At 42.9% G+C, this 20,474-nt stretch overlaps 1 protein-coding gene across 2 annotated transcripts in view; it reads left to right on the plus strand.

The window, feature by feature from the left end:
- EFL1 (elongation factor like GTPase 1) overlaps positions 1-20,474 on the plus strand; it is a 126,023-nt gene that overhangs the window by 17,764 nt on the left and 87,785 nt on the right. For both annotated transcript variants that reach the window (XM_077874076.1, XM_077874075.1), the window contains exons 5-12: positions 1,448-1,581; positions 2,754-2,891; positions 4,272-4,486; positions 13,028-13,151; positions 15,363-15,439; positions 16,102-16,238; positions 17,164-17,286; positions 19,246-19,345. In XM_077874076.1, coding sequence (XP_077730202.1) covers positions 1,448-1,581; positions 2,754-2,891; positions 4,272-4,486; positions 13,028-13,151; positions 15,363-15,439; positions 16,102-16,238; positions 17,164-17,286; positions 19,246-19,345 — 1,048 coding nt within the window. The remainder of the gene's footprint in view (positions 1-1,447; positions 1,582-2,753; positions 2,892-4,271; positions 4,487-13,027; positions 13,152-15,362; positions 15,440-16,101; positions 16,239-17,163; positions 17,287-19,245; positions 19,346-20,474) is intronic.

The raw sequence follows: 20,474 nt of genomic DNA on the forward strand, positions 1-20,474 counted from the left end.
GGTGGCAGAGTTTCACTGAGACCTGGTGCCTTTTAGAATCCTTAACCTAGTGTTTAGGAATTCACTACCAGCGGACTCTCAGCACATGAGATGAACTTGGCGCCATCTTGAGTGGAGTGTTAAAGGTGAACCTCAACTCTGCCATTTGGATTTGTTTGATCCTAGGCATTTTACCTTGGAGTTGGGTTCCCATTAGATGCCCTCGAGAAAGATACCTAGCTTTTCTGTACCCTAGTTTTCCTGCCTTGTGAAATTATGCTAATGATACTAGCAACTGCAAAGGGTGGTTACTGGCAAACACTACATAGTGTCTGTAAAATGCTTAGAGCAGTGCCGGGCACAAGAGTCCACAAAACGTGAACCTTGGCTGTGGTTTTTGTGGTGGTTAATGTTTGATGATCATCACTGTCACCTAAGACACAAGGTGAGTTGTCGTCAGGTTGTTCAGGCTACAGCAGGGCAAATCCTCCAAATGGCCTGCAAAGTGTAATATCAATATCTACCCCTTGGACAGTGGAGTAGCTCGGGAGCTCACAGAAGTAGGAAAACAACACATTAGGAGGAAAAGGGGAAATAAAGTGTCTCTGTGGGAGCCTGAGCATTCAGTGATGGTTTTGCCTTTAAAAGAGAACTCTATCAGGTTTGACAGTTGGGAATGAGCATAGAAGTCTAATGAATTCCTATTCTTCTGCAAGGTTTTCTTAATTACGTACCAGTGTGAAGTCTTTGTAACTTGGGGTGGCCTCTTATTCTGGCTGGTCTGGGACTGACTTTGGAGTTTGATGGGTTGTGGGGCTTTCAGTGCTTGGGACAAATCCCTATGAGCTACCACCCTAGTAAAAGCTAAATACTCCTGTTTGTCAAGAGGATTAAAGGAGGTAGTCTCTGTATGTGAACACATAGCATGTTGCTTGGCACATAATAACCCTTCCTTAAATATTTGTAGAATCACATCTAAATCTCAGATTCACACCCTACTCTCAGAGAGGTTGTAGGAAAGCAGTGGCAAAATGCTTCGTATCTTTTAAAATTAGCATTTCCCATTTTGGCTTCTTTGAACAGCTTTTACGTTCAGATATTGGTGTCTGAGTCTCAGCATCTAATCTGTAGAGTGAAATAGTAATATTTATCTCATAGGGGCATTGTAAGGATTTGGTAATGTGTGGTTAGCATGTGAGAGGTGCTTAGCACAGTGCCTGGCTCACAGAGAATTCTAAATAAGTAGTAACTTTTCGAATAATAAACTCCTTCGACATTCTCTTATAGATGCTCCTTGGAATCAGTAGTTCCATCCACAGGAATTCCTAAGTTGGAACACCAGCTTTCGATGGAGCTTTTTGGATTCTTTAGCTTCATTCAGTGATTTCTTCACAACCTTTCTTACTCTAGCATGGCTAAGGGAGTATATTGTGGACAGCTGAATACATGTTTTCAAATTCTGTTTTAGATAATGAGGATTACCTGATCAATCTCATAGACTCTCCGGGGCACGTGGACTTCTCCTCAGAAGTGTCAACAGCTGTGCGCATCTGTGACGGGTGTATCATCGTGGTCGATGCCGTGGAAGGAGTGTGTCCACAGGTAGTAGGTCACAACGTGGTCACATGAAGAAGGTGGAGAAAAGGGGAGGGACTGGGCACTGGAAGCTCTGTGCCATTTCAGACATTTCCCTGACAGAAAGGGCTTCACATTTCATTTGATGACATTCCAGTCTGAGATGGAGTTAAGTCACCCACGCCTGGAAGAGATCCTAGAGAGGATGACTTTACCTCTAAGAACTTGGAAGCATCTCTGATGCCCTCTTGGAGAGGGACTGTGCCAAAGCGGGGGAGATGCCGGGTTTGGAGAGGATTCTGGACTGTGAGAGGTGGTTGATGGCAAGATACGGAGCCAGTTCTCCCCTACATGAAACTCTTCTGTTGGCTTCTCTGTTGGCGCTCACGCTTCTGCCCGCCTGCACACCCACTCCCGCCCCCACTCCTTCTCTCATTCAACTGAGTGTTTCTCCTTTGCACCAGTGGTGGGAAGGTTCACCAGGGTGATGCTCTGGGCATGGACCTCAGGGTGGCTCCCCGGCCTCAGTTCTTGGAAGGACTTGTTTGCAGGCCTTACGTTTTATCTGAGAAAATGTCAGCCTTTATATCTTCCCTCTTAGCATACCCTTGTTTGTTTTAATATTTTTAAAAAGGCGTAAGAGGCTTAAATTACTCAAATGGAGGAAATTTGGTTAACTCCAAGAAATTATGCCATCATTGTCCTGTCTCTTCCCTTCTGGTTTCCCCTGAGGGCACAGATCCTCAGGCTGGAGAAGCACAGCCTGAATCTCTGCCCTGCAGGATAAGTGGAGTTAATATGCCTGACTTCAGAAAAGCACAACAGTAGTTCACTCCAGGAGATGGTATTGTGGTCAGCAAGGTGCATGTGGGGACTTCCATGGGGAATGCTCTGGTTTTTAGGCCTATGTGTTGGCCACATGAGTGTTTTCTAATTATTTAGTAAACTTTGCACAATTTTATTTATCCTTCTTAAATAAATGGTCAGTTCCATAAAGGCAAAGGCAGTTTCTTGTCTGGGGTTCTTTCCTTCTGTGATGGAGACTTCGGGAGCGTTTGCTGAGCCCCCATATCTGACTGGTATAATCTGGGTTGTGATATAAAAGTATGGCAATGAGCTGGTTATTAATCAGGATTTTTCTCAGGTGCTTTAATTATTTCAAATCGTGAATTTTACATTTGCCTTTCTGTTTTCGTCAGACACAAGCTGTTCTGCGACAAGCCTGGCTCGAAAACATCCGCCCGGTTTTGGTGATTAATAAGCTAGATCGTTTGATAGTGGAACTGAAATTTACCCCCCAGGAGGCCTATTCTCACCTCAAGAATATTTTAGAGCAGGTATCTCATCCTTTACTTCAATATTTTAAAGGTTGGGGCTCCAAGGAGAGTTGTAGGGAAGCTGGTAAGTTGCCACAGAAAATCGCATATTTAGAACTTTTCCACCTACAATTGCTGTGTGTCAGAGTCATCACACTACAACAGAGGCAGTGGGCAGAGGACAGGCATCCTCGTGGGAATCCCCTCCAACAACTCTTTGTTGTTGTTGTTGTTGTTTTATACCTGCCTTTAGATGACAGTTTGCCCAACCATTTATTTCCTCAGCAGACATTTACATAGCTGTGTGATGAGTAAATGAATTCTGGGATGTCCACTGTGTGCTGAGAGCATGAATGTACTGACAGGTCAGAATCCCTGTCTTCAGAGATCTCATATTGTGGTGGAGAGACCTTTAAAGAGGTCTTTGAAGAACAGCAAGAAGCCCTGGGTGTGGTTTACAATGAATGAGGGCCACCTTACCCAGACGAGGTCAGGAGGGAAGAGAGGAAGAGTCATGCAACAGAAGCCTCAAGATAGAAAAAGGTCAGGAATTACGGCCAGGGCATTTAGGAGAGCAAGAATAAGATGTACAAAGTAAACGCAAGGAAAAGCATAAGAGGATGTTTCATTCAAAGAACTACCGATTACTTGCTGTAGCTGAAGAATGAGATTATAAAGCAGTGGCAGGAGGCAGGAGTAGAGAGGAATACAGGGCTTCGATTGTGGCGAATGTCATGTGCTGGGTGTGGAGGGTTGGACTTTCTTCAAGATAGTGGGGTACCACCGATGAGACCAGTTGAGAGTATTTATTTGCCCAAGGGAAGAAATGATCAAAGGAGAAAGTGTAGATCAATGGATCTAGTTCCCTGTGGAGGCAGACAAGGATGAGCACCAGTGAAGCAGCAGGACAGGGGCCAGTGGTGTTTGCAGACAGAAACGGGCCGGTAGGGTGGAATCTCGGGAGCTTGTAGGGTCTCTGAATAATAGGTTCCGTTTTCTCTCTGCAGTAGGAATAAGGTCGCTTACTTGGGAGGGAAGTAGGTGAGGAGGTTTGGCAGCCGGGAAGAGGGCCTGAGGACAGTGAAAAAACATCCAGGTGTGAGAACTGGCGAGTGGATAGGCTCAAGCTCTGGACTAGGATCACGGGGGTCATGAGTTCAGGTGACGCCAGCCCCATGCTGCACATGCCACTCCCTCGCGTCCCAGCATGACCTTTGAGAGCCTTACGGTTTAGTCTTGCTGGGTTTGGAAGGAATGGGTTGATAACATGTAAATTTATTATTATTGTAAACATCAGCTCTGTCCTTCCACCCCAATGACTGACAATTCTAGATAGTGTGTTGCCCAGCACAGATGTGCTAAGCATCTAGTGACTTTCTGCCATTTCACCCTCTCTCCTAGATTAATGCACTCACAGGAACTCTTTTTACTTCTAAAGTCCTAGAAGAAAGAGCAGAGAGAGAGACTGAATCGCAGGTGAATCCCAGTTCTGAACCAGGAGAGCAAGTATACGACTGGAGCACTGGCTTGGAAGACACGGATGATTCTCACCTCTACTTCTCTCCAGATCAGGGCAATGTGGTGTTTACAAGTGCATTAGATGGGTGGGGCTTTGGGTAAGTCTGTTCGAATCTCCTTCGATCTCTTCCTCTTCGTGGTCTGTATATACAAGTGATGTTTCTAATAAGACTTTTTATTGAGACAGTGATTGATTCACATACAGTTTTAAGAAAGAATAGAATTCTCTTGTGCCCTTTACCTAGTATAGTATAGGTATAGGTAATTCTCTTGTGCCCTTTACCTAGTAAGGTATCCTTGCAAAACTGTTGCACAGGATCACAGCCAGAGAATTGATGTTCATTAAGTCCATCCCAGCAAAGATCTTTCATGTTGCCCTAATATAGTCACCTCTGCTTCCTTCACACCCCCTGCCCCATCTTAACCCCTGGCAGTCTTAAGTGTCCTCCGTTTCTATAATTTGTCATCTCAAAAATGTTATAAAAACAGAATCAAACATTATATAACCTTTTCTGGATTGGCTTTTTTCACACAGTGGTATAGTCTAGAGATTCAGCTAAGTTGTTGCATATCAGAAGTGGGTTCCTTTCTATTCTTCAGTACTATCCTTTGGGGTGGGTGTGCCACAGTGTAACTGTTCACACATGGAGGGATGTCTGGGTTTTTTTCTGGTTTGGGGCTGTTGTGAGTGAAGCCACTACAGACATTCATGTGAACATGAGTTTTCATCTCTCTGGGATGAGTGTGTGGGAGTGTATTTGCTGGGCATGTGGCAGTCATAGGTTTAGTATGTCTGTTTCCCAGAAGGGGTGCCATTTAATTATTGTTGTAAACATCAACTCTGTCCATGGAGCCCAAACTGACTGATTATTCTAGATGGTGTGTATCCCCCCCACAGATGTGCTAAGCATCTAGTGACATTCTGCTGCTTGGCAGTGTGGGAATCAAGTTTCTCCACATCCTCACTATCGTTGGGTGGTGTCACTTTTTCTTAGCCATTCTGACAGATGTGTATTGTTATGTTATTGTGGGCTTAATAATGAGTGTCCTTGGGTGAGACATCTCTTCATGTCCTTTGCTCATTTTCATTTCTTTTCTCTTTCTTTTTTAATTGACATATGAATGACATATAACATTTGTTTCAAGTGTATAGCAGAATGATTGGATATTTGTATAAACTGTGCAATGACCACCGTGATAAGTGTAGTTACCCATAGATTGGTATAGAGCAAGTTTGTTTCTTGTAATAAGGACTTTGAAGATTTACACTCTTAGCAGCTTTCCCACATACAATACGATATGTAAGTGTTGTCACTTGTGCTGTGCATGACCTCCTTACTTATTTTGTAAGTCAGTTTGTACCCCTTTCACCCATTTTACTCACTGCCCACCTCTGCCTCTGGTAACCACCAGTCTGTTCTCTATATCTGTGAGGTGTTTGGTTTGGTTTGGTTTTTATTTTTTGATTCTACAGACAATACGTACATATTATATGTGATGCACATCTATATCCGTTCATCTCTTGGTGGACGCTTAGGTTGTTTCTGTATCTTAGCTATTGTAAGTGATGCTGCAGTGAACTGGAGGTTGCATATATCTTTTCAAATTCAATTTTTTTCAGATAAATACCAAGAAGTAGAATTACCAAATTGTATGGTAGTTGTATTTTTAAATTTTCAAGGAAACTCCATACTGTTTTCCATACTGGCTGCACCAGTTTACATTCCCACCAGTGACGCACCATGATTCTCTTGTTGCCATGCCCTCATCAATACTTGTTATTTCTCATCTATTTGATAGTAGCCATTCTGACAAATAGAAGGTGGTAGCTCATTACGGTTTGATTTGCATTTTCCTGATGAGGAGTGATGTTGAGCAACTTCAGTGTCGCCATCTGTATGTCTTCTTTGGAAAAATGTCTCTTCAGTCCCTCTGCCAGTTTTTAAATTGCATTATTTGTTTTTTTGCTATTGAGTTGTATGAGCCCTTTATATATTTTGGATATTAACCCCTTTTTGCAAATATTTTCTCCCAGTCCATAAATTGCCTTTTCATTTTGTTGATGAGCTCCTTTGCTCTGTAGTCCTTTGCCCATTTTCTAATTGTATCGTTTGGTTTTTCTGTATATCTTCTAGATTTTACTTCTTTGTCTCCTATGTGCTTCATAAATATTTTCTTTCAGTCTATAGTTTGATGTTTCATCCTTTTAACAGTGTCTTTCATCGAGCAAAATTTGGGTGGATTTATTTATTATTATTTCAGAAAGAGACAGAACGTGGAGAGGAGGAGCAGAGGGAGAGAGAGAACTCAGACTCCACACTGAGCACAGATCCCAACATGGGGCCCATCTCATGAGCACCCATGAGATCACCACCTTAGTTGAAACCCAGAGTCGGGCACTTAACCAGCTGCGTCACCCCAAGGCACCCCTATAAATTATGATTTTAAAGTTGAGTCTAAGAACTCTGCATGGCCCTGAGATCCTGATCTCTCATAGTGTTTTCTAAAAGTTTTTAGTTTTACTTTCTACATTTAAGTCTGTGATCCATTCTGAGTTAATTTTTTGTATAAGCTCCAAGACTCAGGTCAAAGTTCTTTTTTTTGGTCTAGAAGTCCCATTACTTCAGCACCATCATGCCTCCCCCACGACCTGGTTTTGTGCCTTTGTCAAAATCAGCTGGATATACCTGGGTGGATCTATTTCTGAGAGTTCTGTTTCCTTGACCTGTGTGTCTGTCTTTCGCCAGTACCACACAGTCTGGATTATTATAAGGATATAATAAGGCTTGAAATTGGGTAAATTGTTTCTGCCCACATTCCTACTTTTGCAAATTGTTTCATGTGTTCAAGGGTCTCTGCCTCTATGTACATTCTATAATAATCTTTGCCTATATCTGCAAAAAAAAATGTTGCTAGGATTTTTATTGAAAGTGCATGGGGAAAGTTCTATATCAATTTGAGGATAATTGACATCTTTACTACGTTGTAACTTCTAATCCTTGAACACTATGTTTCTCAATTTTTAAAGATTTTCTTTGATTTTTTATTAGCACTTTGTAGTTTTCAGCATAAAGTCCTATACATATTGAATTGGATTTGCACTTAATTTTTTGTTGTTTCTGAGCAATTATAAATAGTATTATATTTTTGATTTTGGTGTTCACATATTCAGTTCTACTTTTTTGGAAATACAGGTAATTGATTTTTGTGTATTGCTCTTGTGTATTGCTGTGACCTTGCTAAACTCATTAGAGTTCTTTGTAGGTGCTTTGGCATTTTCTATAAGGCAGTCATGTTACCTGCTGATAGGGACTACTTTACCCCTTCCTTTACCATGCCACTTTCTTTTCTTTTCTTGCCCTATTGCCAAGAGCTTCCAGGACTATTTGAGTAACAGCAGGGAGAGTGGACATCTTCGCCTTGTTCTGATCTTAGAGGGAAAGAACTTAGTCTTTCACCATTAAGTATAATGTTAGCTGTAGGTTATTTTCAGATGTTCTTTATCAGTTTGAGGGAGTTCCCCCTGTATTCCTTTCTCAGAGTCATTTATATGAATTAATATCAAATTTTGTCAAATGCTTTTTCTGTGTCAGTTAATATATGATTTTTTTTCCTTTAGTTTATATAATTTATTAATATAGTTGGTTATATTGATTGATTTTTTGGATATTGAACGAGTCTTGTATCTCTTTGTGGATTTTATGTAAAATGATTTGTTTAGAACTTTATTTTTGAATAAATTTAAAATTCAGAAAGGACAAAGTGTCCACAGGAGACCATGAAAAGTCTCCCACCCTGTCCCTTAGGTTTTCAATTCATTTTCCTACAGGAAACTAGTACATCCTAGCAGTTTCTTGTATCTCATCTGGAGGCTATTTATGACTATATGAGCAAATACATTTATATTAACTTCTATTATCTGCACTAGCACAAGTTGGTATGAAAAGCTAACTTTCTTTGGATGCACATGTGCTATTGATGCTTTCTTAACGTGGTGCTTCCGTGGGCTCTTTGCTTAGGATACAGGGACTTTGTCTCTTCTGACCGCCCCTTCTGGATACGTACACGCCAAGCCATGGAGTAGTGATCTCAGTTTTTAGAATGGGCTGGGCATCTGATTATATTTCTTCCCCACAACCATTACTGACTTGTGGAATTAGAAAAATCCAAATACAATGAGAGAATTATTACTTTGATAAAAATGTCTTCAGTTTGGATGAACAGTTATGGGACCACAATGAAGTTTACTTTGGTCATGGGCTTAATCTTGCATATATTGCAGGGATAATAGAACCAGACACAATGCACCAGGGGAAACAGAGCCTATTCATAAAATGTCTGTCAGTTTGCAAATGGAAAAGAAGGAGGGATCATAAATTGAGCATAGTGCATGGCCTAGGGGGAGCCCAACCAATCTTGGCTGTTCTGTCCTCCATTTTACAGGAACGTGCTCTTCATTCCCTTTTGACTGAACAGTTTTTGCCTTGATAGTATAATAAATGACAATACCATGATTTTTCCTTTTTGGTTTGTCATCAGTTATAGAAATTTTTTTTTTTTTTTGAATTTATGATAGTCACAGAGAGAGAGGCAGAGACACAGGCAGAGGGAGAAGCAGGCTCCATGCACCGGGAGCCCGACGTGGGATTCGATCCCGGGTCTCCAGGATCGCGCCCTGGGCCAAAGGCAGGCGCTAAACCGCTGCGCCACCCAGGGATCCCTGTCATCAGTTATAGATACCAGAGTCCATCTGGTGCCTGTGAAGGTCATACTAAAATTCAGAGTGGAAATATGATGAAAATAGAAACTTCCAACCCTCAGAGAGTGTGCACTTTTCCCACATAGCTGATGACTTGCCACAGTCACTATTTTGGGCCTCAGCATCCTCAACCGAAAACTAAGAATGTTGGGCTCGGATGATTTTGGAGAATCTCTTTGAGCTAAAAAGTACTGGTTCATTCAGTCATATAACCAGACCAGGCCTGCTAGTTTCCTAATTTGTAAGCATTTTGCTCATAAGTCACAGTGTGGGGGGCTTGTCTTGGAATGATTTCCGTAAATAATGTTTCAGGTGAATTTTAGTCTAAATCTCAGAAATTGGTGTAAGTTATTGTGAAAGGAAAAGGGATGGTGAGAGTCTTGAACGGATGGCTTCTGGATCCCTTACAACTCTGGATACTTCCACCTGCTTTCAGCCAGTTACTGAGTTCCCTTGTGTTAGGTAAGGTGGCATTTAGAGATCTGTCATTGCCTGTGGTCAGCACGTGGACATGGTCATTTAAAGGGAGCTGGTGCTAGAAATGGAAGCACTAGAGGCACTCTCCTACTGGCCTTCTCCTCATAAGTCAGTGACTAGGGAAAGGTGGTAACTTCCAGTATCCCTAAAGGTGGGACATGAGCACATTTCAGAATTTGGAGAGTGGTTTAAACTTACACGCCATGGGACAGGATGAAGTATGGCTCAAGGCTGAACCTGGGTGTCTGGCCTCAGCCTGTCCTGTTGTAGATGTTAATTTAGGAGAATCTGCTGCACAGAAGCAGAGACACACTGGCTTGGATAGGTCAGAATCTGGCTCCAGTTTTCGATAAGTACAACTGAGTTCCCAACCCTATAGAGTAGTGGCAGGAATTCTCCCAAAAGCAACTTCTTTTATCTTTGAACACCAGCATTTTCGGATTCTGCAGTTAACATCAGCCTACTAGGCAGCTTGGACGCAGAAGGATATGTGGCCCCAGAACCTGCCACTTGGCCACCTTGTTGCTCAGGAAGATAGACCAGGATGGGTAGGTCGGTAGGTCTGCAGATCTTCCCAAGAATCTCATTTGAGGGTACTCTGTGGAGGAAATAGATTAAAATAGAATCCAAGAATGGAGAAATTGTCATTGTTTTAAAATTATAACTAATGACAAAATTATGAAGCAGTAGTGGAGGAAGTGCTGATAAGCAAATTTAATGGCAACTATGGGATGAAAAAGAATGAGAAGGATAAAAACCAAGATTTTGGAGATTTCTGTGCCTGCGTGTATAAATGAATAATGGAAAGGATTTGAGGACCATGGCCTGAGCAAATGGGCAGTTTTCTTACAGTATAAATTGTGACTCTGATAGAGGTTTGAGATTGTGGATACCTTTGAGCTTACCACTTTTCAAATTAAAAACAGGACATGTATCTGACACAATGTTGTACAAGATCTGGAATATGGAAAAGTCTAGGTACCACAAAGTAACATTTAAAAACAATCCTAGAAACATGAGCAGAAATCTTATTAGAAATCCACCTGACAAGAACAGTTATGACACTAAGTGCATGGAATACTCCATTGAAGAGATAGCTTTTTAAAAGAAGGAAAACCGCAAAACAAAAACAAAACCAAAAAACCCCAAAGATTTGCTACCTAAAATAGATGAACAGGGAACATAATAGATAAGAGGTAAGTATGAGAGTTTTGGCTCAATATGTCAGTCAAACATGAGCAAAAAGAAAGTCAATTTGGCAGTATTGAAGAACAATGCAGAATTTATAGCAAATATATTGAGGTATAACGATCCTTTTTAATGGATAATGGGCAGAGATTAACTTTGTATCAGTGATCATAACAAAGTGCATGAGACAAAAATAGAAGTATAAGTAGAAATCTATGTGGTTTGGGGAAGATTTTATATCACAGACTGTTAACAGGTCAACTAGAAACATAAATCATGTGAACAGATAATAAGTAAAGTCAGAATTTGAGTGTCAGTGAAGGATATATAAAAATTGGGCCTATATCAAGAAAAAAAGCAATTTCAAAAAATATGAAATATGAAAATATTGGAAGTTGGTTGTGCTAATCACTTGGTCATCGCCTTCAATTTTAGCCACATAAGAATAGACCCAACTTGCCAGTATGTCGATCAAAGTGTCCACTTTACTCATTGAGGCCTAAAAACCATCAGGGCAAAGGTTAGGGCTCTCGGCAAAGGTTGGGTTGAAGGACATGCCTGGGACCCTAAGGCCATAGGGCTTGCCTCTCGTTGTCCTGCTCCCATAGGTCCCAGAATGCATCTGCAAATCTGCATGCAGGATTGTACTGAACCTGGCAAAATCCGGTGGTTAGAATTAGAAAACTGCAGGGTGATATGGTCTGCTGACTTGATCTGGATGGAAGGCAGGTTCTGTGCCATGCTCTTGGTGTGCTTCACCACAGGAAGGCGAGGAGGCCCTGCTCTCTCTACTGGTGATGTGCCACTGGATTGGGAGAGAGACCAGTTAACGTTCTTTCAGCCTTCCATGGCAGAGAAGCTGTCGGGCTGTGGACTGAGTTGGGAGTTTGTGGAGAGAACAATTTTAAGTTAATCATATATAATATATATACAAAACCTAGATATAATTTATATGTGTAATAAATATAAACAAAATAATAATAGAAACTAAAATTTTGGGAAATTGAAAAAAAAAAAAAACAACAACAAACCCTTTACCTGAACAAATAACTGTGGAATCAGATGAGAAATTAAGCTGATAATAGTGAGTCACTTTGAGGTGGCCCCTTGATGCCAGCTCTGGAATGTAAGCAGCCTGTAACCTCATAATCAGGATTTTGATTCCTGGTTGGGTCTTTTCTCTCCCTGCATCCTCAGTGAAAGGGACATTGGGTATTTATCTCCAGCACTTTGTGGTGCCTGCCCTTGCTGCTAAGCTGAAGCCTGATGCTTTTCACATCTCTGGTTCCGACTGCAACCATGAACTAGCTTCCTATGCTCCCATCAGGGTTCCATTATCGTGAGAGAATTTCGGCTCATCGGACTAAGCTGTAGTTAACCCCTGGATTCTGGCAATACCACACTTGCTGACACTCTGTAAAAACTTGTCAAGAGTCTGTTACCTGTGGACTGTGTGCCATGGACAGGATAGCAGGCATCTTCCCAGATGCTGGTGCTTTGAGAACTGGACTCACACCTTCTGTGAAGTGTGCTATTCCATGCAGAAAAGATTTTTTTTTTCTTTGATCCAGACGGCACAGAGCTACAGATAGCACCTCGCATTGTTAAGTGACTACATTCCGTGGCTGGGGTTTGCAGTTGAGCAGACCTGGGTGCTAACTGGTTTTTCTGAAGGTGGGGGAGAGCTTAGTAAGCATGCATATGTTTCCTATTGAATCCAGGATGCTAAATGGCCTTTTTCGGGCAGGCTCTGGCTCTGTAGTGTTTTCCATTGTGAGCACCAGACACCTTTAGTAGCAAAGGGCAGAAACAAAGTTTATTGCTGGCATAGTTGCAGAGGGCAGCTGGAGTCTGCATCTCCTTAACGCTTGTGCCTCTTGCCTTGCTTTACACATGCAGAATTACAAAAGGGAGCAATAGAATGAACTCTAATCCATATGAATGTAGAGTGGCTGGGCAAGATCATGGGCTCTGAAGCCAGACTGCTTGGATTTGAGTCCCAACCTCATGTGTTACCTATATAATATCTCATGTGCTTCAGCTTTTTCTGTACAATGGGGGAGGTCATTAGTACCAGCTCATCAGAAGTGGAAATGAGGGCATGTAGTAGTACATCTAGAGCACTTTGAACAGAACCTGACAGAAATAGTGGATTGTTAGCTACTCTCATAATAAGTGTTGTTACTCATAATACAAACACTTGCTTTTCTTTCAGGGTTGAGCACTTTGCCACAATCTACAGTCAAAAAATTGGCATCAAAAAGGAAGTTCTTCTGAAAACCTTGTGGGGAGATTATTATATCAATATGAAGGCTAAGAAGATCATGAAGGTTGATCAGGTGATGTGGCATTTGTCCCTCTTGTGTGTCAGCCACATTCTTGCCCTGATATTCACACTTGTACTGTAACATCTCTGGTAGATGTAATTTGGTTTTGGTTAAAGTGGGTCAGTTCATGGGATGCCTGGGTGGTTCAGTGGTTGAGCGTCTGGGTTCAGCTCAGGGCATGATCCCAGTTCCGGGGATCGAGTCCCACATCAGGCTCCCTGCAAGGAGCCTGCTTCTCCCTCTGCCTATGTCTCTGCCTCTCTTTCTGTGTCTCTCATGAATAAATAAATGAAATCTTTAAAATAAAAAAAAAAAAAGTGGGTCAGTTCATGAGGGGTTCACATTAACATGTCTCACTTCCAAGAATAGCTTAAATGGAATTCTTTAAATTCAGGGAACAAAGAACTGCTTTTTGTTTATTTCTTTTCTTTCTTATTTTAAGAGGAGCAAAATTCTCAGACCCCATGCACTTGAAGAGACATATTTTGCATCAACCTTTTTTTTTTTTTTTTAAAGATTTTATTTATTTATTCATGAGAAACAGAGGGGGGGTGGTGCAGGCAGAGGGAGAAGCAGGCTCCATGCAGGGAGCCTGTGCATCAAGTTTTTGTGTGTCTGTCCCTTTCATTGTAAAGAGACGACTCTTTCTGAACATGCTGTATTCCTAGGCTTAGCTCCAGGCCTTCTCTCGCTGAACATTGGTCACCATGCCTACTGATGGGGAGAGGCAGGTGCTTCCGGGACCCTTCCTTCTATAGGGAGAACTGATGGGTGCAGGGCTGCTGAGTCACAGAACCTTAAAGGATACTTTCCTTGATGCTGCTTTGTTGTTTGTTGTTTTTAATGTAAAATTCAGGATTTTATAAATTTATTCTCATGGAAGAGCATATATATATTTCCTTTTAGAAAATATTTGTAAATACAAAGCTATAAGAAAGGAATAGAAGCCAACGCTGCTGGTGCTGTGGTTTTAATTTTTTTCATTCTTTTAGAATAGAGATGTCCATCCCTCAGCTGAGCTTATATTGTTTATATAACATGGCTGGATTTTTGCTTGACATCATATCGTGAACATCTTCCTGTGCCATTAAAAGCCTTTTATAGGGCAGCCCGGGTGGCTCAGCGGTTTAGCGTTGCCTTCAGTCCAGGGTGTGATCCTGGGGTCCTGGGATCAAGTTCCGCATTGTGCTCCCTGCATGGAGCCTGCTTCTCCCTCTGCCTGTGTCTCTGCCTCTCGCTCTCTCTCTCTCTCTCTCTCATTGTCTCCCATGAATAAATAAAATCTTTAAAAAAAAAAAACAGTGTATATATATATATATATATATAAAATATATATCTATTTTTTTTTATTTTTTTATTTATTCATGAGAGAGAGAGAGAGCGAGAGGCAGAGACACAGGCAGAGGGAGAAGCAGGCTCCATGCAGGGAGCCTGATGTGGGACTCAATCCTGGGTCTCCAGGATCCCGCCCTGGGCTAAAGGCGGCGCTAAACCACTGAACCACCAGGGCTGCCCAAAAATACTGTTTTATAAACAGTATATTTTAAAAAGGAGCCGGTGTAGTGAGGTGGCAAAGAGCACCCAAGAGTCCAAGTCTGTATTTGAATCTTGGCTCTGCTGCTACCAGCTCTGTGGACTGTCCTCATTCTTACATCTGTAAGCTGGAGACGGTCATCCTTATCTCGTTACTCACCTGTCCTTCAGGAAAGGGGTGGCCATGTATATTCCATCTCATGTGTGTGACGGTATCCTTCTTGAGGTGCCATTATTTTGCATATAGTTTGGTAAGAGAAATGATAGGGTTTTTTTTTTTTGTTTTTTGTTTTAGTATCCTTTTCTTCAAAGTTGAACATTTTTCATATTTAAGAGCATTGTTTAGAAGTCTGTGGAAGGGACCTGCACACACAGTGTGACATTTTTGTGCTTGGCCTGGATGTCATGCATGCCTTTGATGGCAGTGCTGGGGCAGTTGCAGTGACATGCCCCATAGTGGTTCTCATCATCTGTCAAGTCCCTGCTCCCAGAGAAAAAGAACAGTGGTTTGTTATATCCACTGCACATTATTGGCTGTTTAGTGCATTCTTACAACTGTTTCCTGCTACTTTATTGCTAAGTGAATGTTTTCTGGTAGAAATGAGACCTGTTGTTAATAAAACATGTCAAGGATAAATAAGCTACCTGTTAAAAATTCAGAAACTTAAGTGCATGTGTTCTTTTTTACAGGCAAAAGGAAAGAAACCTTTATTTGTGCAGCTGATCCTGGAGAATATATGGAGTTTGTATGATGCCGTCTTGAAAAAGTAAGACTGCCATAAAATCGTCTATCTTTGGGCAGTATGATCCACCCTCACCTTCAGGGTCGATGAGCCACATGCTTCAGAAACCTTAGTTGGTCAAGGAAGTGAGCAGAGCCTTTGAAGACCAGCCAGTCACAGGGAGCAGGAGGGACAGAACGGTAGTCAGGGTTCCCCAGGATGCTGAGATGAGGGGACACAGGGATGGAGGGAAACACTGGGTCTTTGTCTTTATAAACTCAGCCTAAAATAAAGTAGTAATTGTAGCAGAAAGGGTGTTTGATATCTAGGATCATTAATTGGGAACTTGGGAACACTTTGCCTGAAACCAGTGGAAAAGAAATTTTGCTTTAGTAAATTCAGAGTTTTTCCAGAGTTGGAATCATGACCTTGAGCATTCGCACATAAGGCTGCTTTCCTGGTCACCACAGCTCACCTATGGGCCCTGGAATGGTGCCCCCCTGGGAGCCTTGCAGGAGGGGGATCTTGGAAAGGAAGGGTGTCAGGACCGAACTGCCCCCCACCATGGCAGGTGCCCCTCCATGGGCATGTTCAGGTCCTTGTAGCAGACGTACATTAGAAGTAAGTGTGTCAGAGAACGTGGAGTTCCATTTCCTGTCTGTTCCCTCCTGTCTCTGACTTTCCCTCCACTTGTATGCTTACTACAGGGACAGAGAAAAAATTGATAAAATAGTGACTTCTTTAGGATTGAAAATTGGAGCCCGAGAGGCACGACATTCAGATCCTAAAGTTCAGATCAATGCCATCTGCAGCCAGTGGCTGCCCATCTCCCATGCTGTGCTCGGTATCCTTTGCCTGGATGGTTTGTAATGAAATCATGGTTCTGACAAAACTGGAGAAAACATCACGTTACTGGCAATCAGGAAATCCTTTGGAGATAACACATTTCAACTCAAAATAAGTCTTCTGTACTTAGTACTCTGCTATGAAGCTGTATTTACTGCTTTTACAAATGAATGTTCTGGTACTGATTCATGGTCTTACTAAACCAACTCACATACAGGTTCTTTCAAGAAGATGCATTTTTTGAATTTTTATTTGGTAGTTTGTAAAAATAAAATATTTTACTAAGATTTACATATAAGTAGATAATTTAGGTGTTTATGTTATGTTAGATCAGTGTTTAATTTTAGTGCCATATTTTCTTAGCCTTTTGATATTTCTCATCATATTAGTGACTACCAGAAGACTTGATTTGAGGTGGTGCACCTTAACTGAGGCGATTTTATAGGTGAATTCAGATTGTCTTCTTGTTCACTGGTGTGCGTGTCCCAAGCAGTCCCCACATGGAGGGCTTTGGGTGCAGGGTCCTGGGCGTGGGCTGGAAGTGACACCTCACCCCTGCAGTGACACTGGCTCTGGTCAGGGACATTCCAGTATCCTGGCTGGTGGCTAATGGTTGTTTGATAGAAGCGTAGATAGACTGAAACCATGTGAAGCCGAGCTACTAAGCTATGCTGCCTTCTCTTGCTCCCTGGGCCATCCATGTCCTAGAATATCTGTGCCAAGGGTCCTTCCCAGGCTGTAGCGAGTCTGTGAACTCCTTGGAAGTGTGTCTGTACCATGAGATGTGGTGCACAGCGTTTCCCAGCTCAGGCATTTCCTGTATGGACCGACACTGTCACCTCGGTACATAGTGTGCACTGGGAATCTGTATCTGGGTGAAGGGCATGTGTTCGAGGTTGTGAGCCCTTGACAGCAGACGTCAGCTATGGTATGCCAGAAGCTTCCCAGCCCCCTGGATATGACAGCCGAGAGGGTGGAGAGACTGATGTGCACAGGATCACAGACGTTCGACTCTCTACCGCCGGAAACCCAGGCCCTGAAAGCAGGTGAGGTAGAGGTGGCCTCAGCATGTGCCGTAGTTCGGACCATCCTCAGTCAAGGCTGCTCTAGATCAGTTTGTCAAATGCCAGTTTGCTAAATGACCAGTTCCACAAAAGGCCATTTTGCCAGAGCTTCAGCGTTGCTGTTTTGTTCACTCCTGGGGTGGGACATCAGAGGTTCTGAGCCTCATCCCTTCTGCCTGGATCTCATCTCAGAAGCCACTGGGACCCTGTGACCAGCCCCTCACAGCCAATAAGGTGTCGCTGAGCTGCTGTGTCACCAGCATGGCTGGGTCCCTAGTGACTGTGCCAAGGGTTCCAGGGCTGGGCTTCTCACTGCTCCCCACAGGAGGAGAACTGCCTGTTCCAGGCTCTGAAAGGCTCCATAAGGTCCCCTGCATGTACTCCCCATTGCCACTTCTTTTCCTCCCGTTCTGTTGAATTTGCAGCCTCCATCCCCAAAACCACTTGGTTGCTGTTCTCGGGGCCCCTATTGACTCTCCTTTGAACAATTATCCAACTAGACCTGCCCCAGCGCTTAACCCAGCAGGTCACTCCTTCCTCCTTGAGGCATTTTGTTATCTAGGTGTCCAGGCGTCCCACCAGTCTCTGCTTTCCTCCCTGGCTGGTTATTCTTACTCTCTGTTCCTGGCTCCTCTCCCTCCTTTTCCTTTCTCTTTCAGGCGGGAGGCTCCAAGCAGGGCCTGTGTTCCCTCTCCTGGCGATCCCACCTGTCTCGGGGCTTTCTACAGCAGCATCTGCTCATGGTTCTCACTCGTGTGTCTCGGGGTCTGTGTGCCCCCTCGGCTCTGGACTCAGGTGCCCACAGCACCTCTCTCTGCTTGGCTGTCTGAGAAGCACCTGAACCCTAACATACCCCAAGTGGGCTTCTTCCCTACTCCCTCAGCCTGCCTCTCCTGGTTATTTCCAGCTCTGTCATAGGAGACTCGGTCCTTTCATTTGCTCACTCCATAAAGCTCAGAGTGATCCGTGGCTCTTAAGTTTACTCACAGCCCTGCGTCCAGTCCATCTGCACATCTTGCATATTCCTGCCTCGAAATCTATGCAGAATTCACCTATTTCCCAGCATTTCTGCTTCTGTCTCCTTGGGCCACACCACCGTGATCTCTCATTAGGATGTTAATATAGCTTTTCACCCAGAGTCCCCTCTTCCACTCTGGTTTCCTCTGGTTCTCTCCCCAGTGCAGCCTGAGTGATCCTAGACAGTGTGGTCTTGACAGCCTTGCACCGGTGTCCCCAGCAAGACACCTGTTGTATGCTTCTTCTGATTTCCTGTAGCTTTGCTCCTATTTCAGTATTACTGTTGAATTCTTTAATCTTTGTGCACATTATTTTGATGGGGGGGGGGTTAACTTTTTTTATTTTTTTTAAGAAATTTACCAATCAGTGGTTTTATACCTCCAGTAAGGTTGAGAAAAATGTCAGTGTATTGATCTGAAATTGCATTAGAATGTTTAGATTTAGGGAAAATTGACATGTTTATAATATTGAATCTTTATTTCTAAGTGTTTTGTTACTGCATGGTGAGATAATTTTGTCCATTTTCTAACTTGTGTAACTTTTATGTATTTTATTAATAAGCTGCTTTGTGGGCTGTTGACATGTGGTAGGATTTCTCAGTTTTACCCCCTCTCAGGATGTAGGGAGGGATTTATGAGGGCTTGTAGTGGGGGCAAGGGGCTAGCACTCTTTGCATGCTTCAGCTCCCAGCCCTCCTTCTGCTCTGTTTATTTCACCTTTCTTTCTCCATTTCTACCAGCTCTGCTTGCTTTTACTCTACTATGTTCTAGCAATTTTATACTTTTCTAAATAGAAATTTTATTGTAGTTATAAAAGATTATAGGCTGGGAGATGATGCCATATTCTAAGCATCCTGTGTTTTAGAAGTCTGCCTTTCTGGTAATGGGCAAAGCTAGTGACATTTTTCCTTCCTATTTGTTTTAGCTTTCCTGAAATGTGGAAGCGAGGACACTGCTCCAGTTATTATCTTTGTTTCCAAAATGTTTGCAGTTGATGCCAAGGCTCTGCCCCAGAATAAACCCAGGTAAGGAGAAGGGGAAGGTTGGGCTGGGCCCTGGATATGGTGGTGTGTGTTTGGGGGGGCACAGAGGTGGCATAGGTGGGAGTGTGCAGACAGCCCTTTTCCTCCTCAGGCCGGGATGGGTCCTGAGCATCCCCTGTGGGAGCACACACTGTGCACAGTGCAGTATCTTTCTGTGATCTCTCTGTAGGAGACATTGTTGAGTCAGTGCCAAGACGATTGATTTGAATTCATGTAAATTCAAGAATCATAATCCAGTAGCCACAGTTCATTTTTATTGAGCATCTGGCAAGTTTTCCAAGCCCATTTTGATGACCTCGTGGAGATTTATGAATGCCTGAGCATGAGTGCTGATCTGTGTGTTTGTGGCAGGAGGCAGGCACCCCCAGAGATGGATTATTTCTCACATTGCCCGTGGCTTGGAGAATCTCTTCTACATCATCTCGGTTTCCATGTGTGTTACCCTCCTTCCCGACTCCACCACTTCTCCATCTAGTTCAGATCCTCATCAGTTCCTATGAAAATGACAGCAGCAGCAGCCTCCTGTCTGGTTCCCCGTACTGTCTCAGCCTCTGCCAATCCATAGACCACCTTCCTTCAGTGTGATTGTGGGGTCTGGAAGCTTCTCTTTCTGTAGTACCCACATCTACTCTGGATGTTCTCTGTAGGGATCTTCTCAGTAACCCGAGAGAAATAATGTAAATATTACTTCTTAAGAATGTCTACCAACTCGGGAGCATCTTAAATCTTACTCTTCTGTCTTGTGAATAATAATGGCAGTAACAGTAATCACTGGCTGTTGTCTACAGAGCTCTTACAGTATTCGTATCTCACCACCCATGGTGAGAGAGAGATCTAACAACACTTCTCCAGTGGAAGGATTTAGGGTTTCAGGTTCACCTGTGACGAAAATAAGGATCCTGGAGAAGAGTGAGTTAGGTGCTCCAGGTCACAATGCTGGAAGGAGGCCACTGGGGCTGTAGTTTGCTGCCTGGAATCTGGCCTTGCTCATCCAGGGTGGCTTTTCCTTCTTTTTTTCTTTTATTTTTCTTTTTTCCAGCTTCTGCATTTGGTTTTACTCTTCATGTAACTTTGAAAATGCCACTCTGCTGCTCCTTAGCTTCTCACTGGG

Source organism: Canis aureus, chromosome 2, assembly GCF_053574225.1.
Source record: "Canis aureus isolate CA01 chromosome 2, VMU_Caureus_v.1.0, whole genome shotgun sequence".
Lineage (NCBI taxonomy): Eukaryota > Metazoa > Chordata > Mammalia > Carnivora > Canidae > Canis > Canis aureus.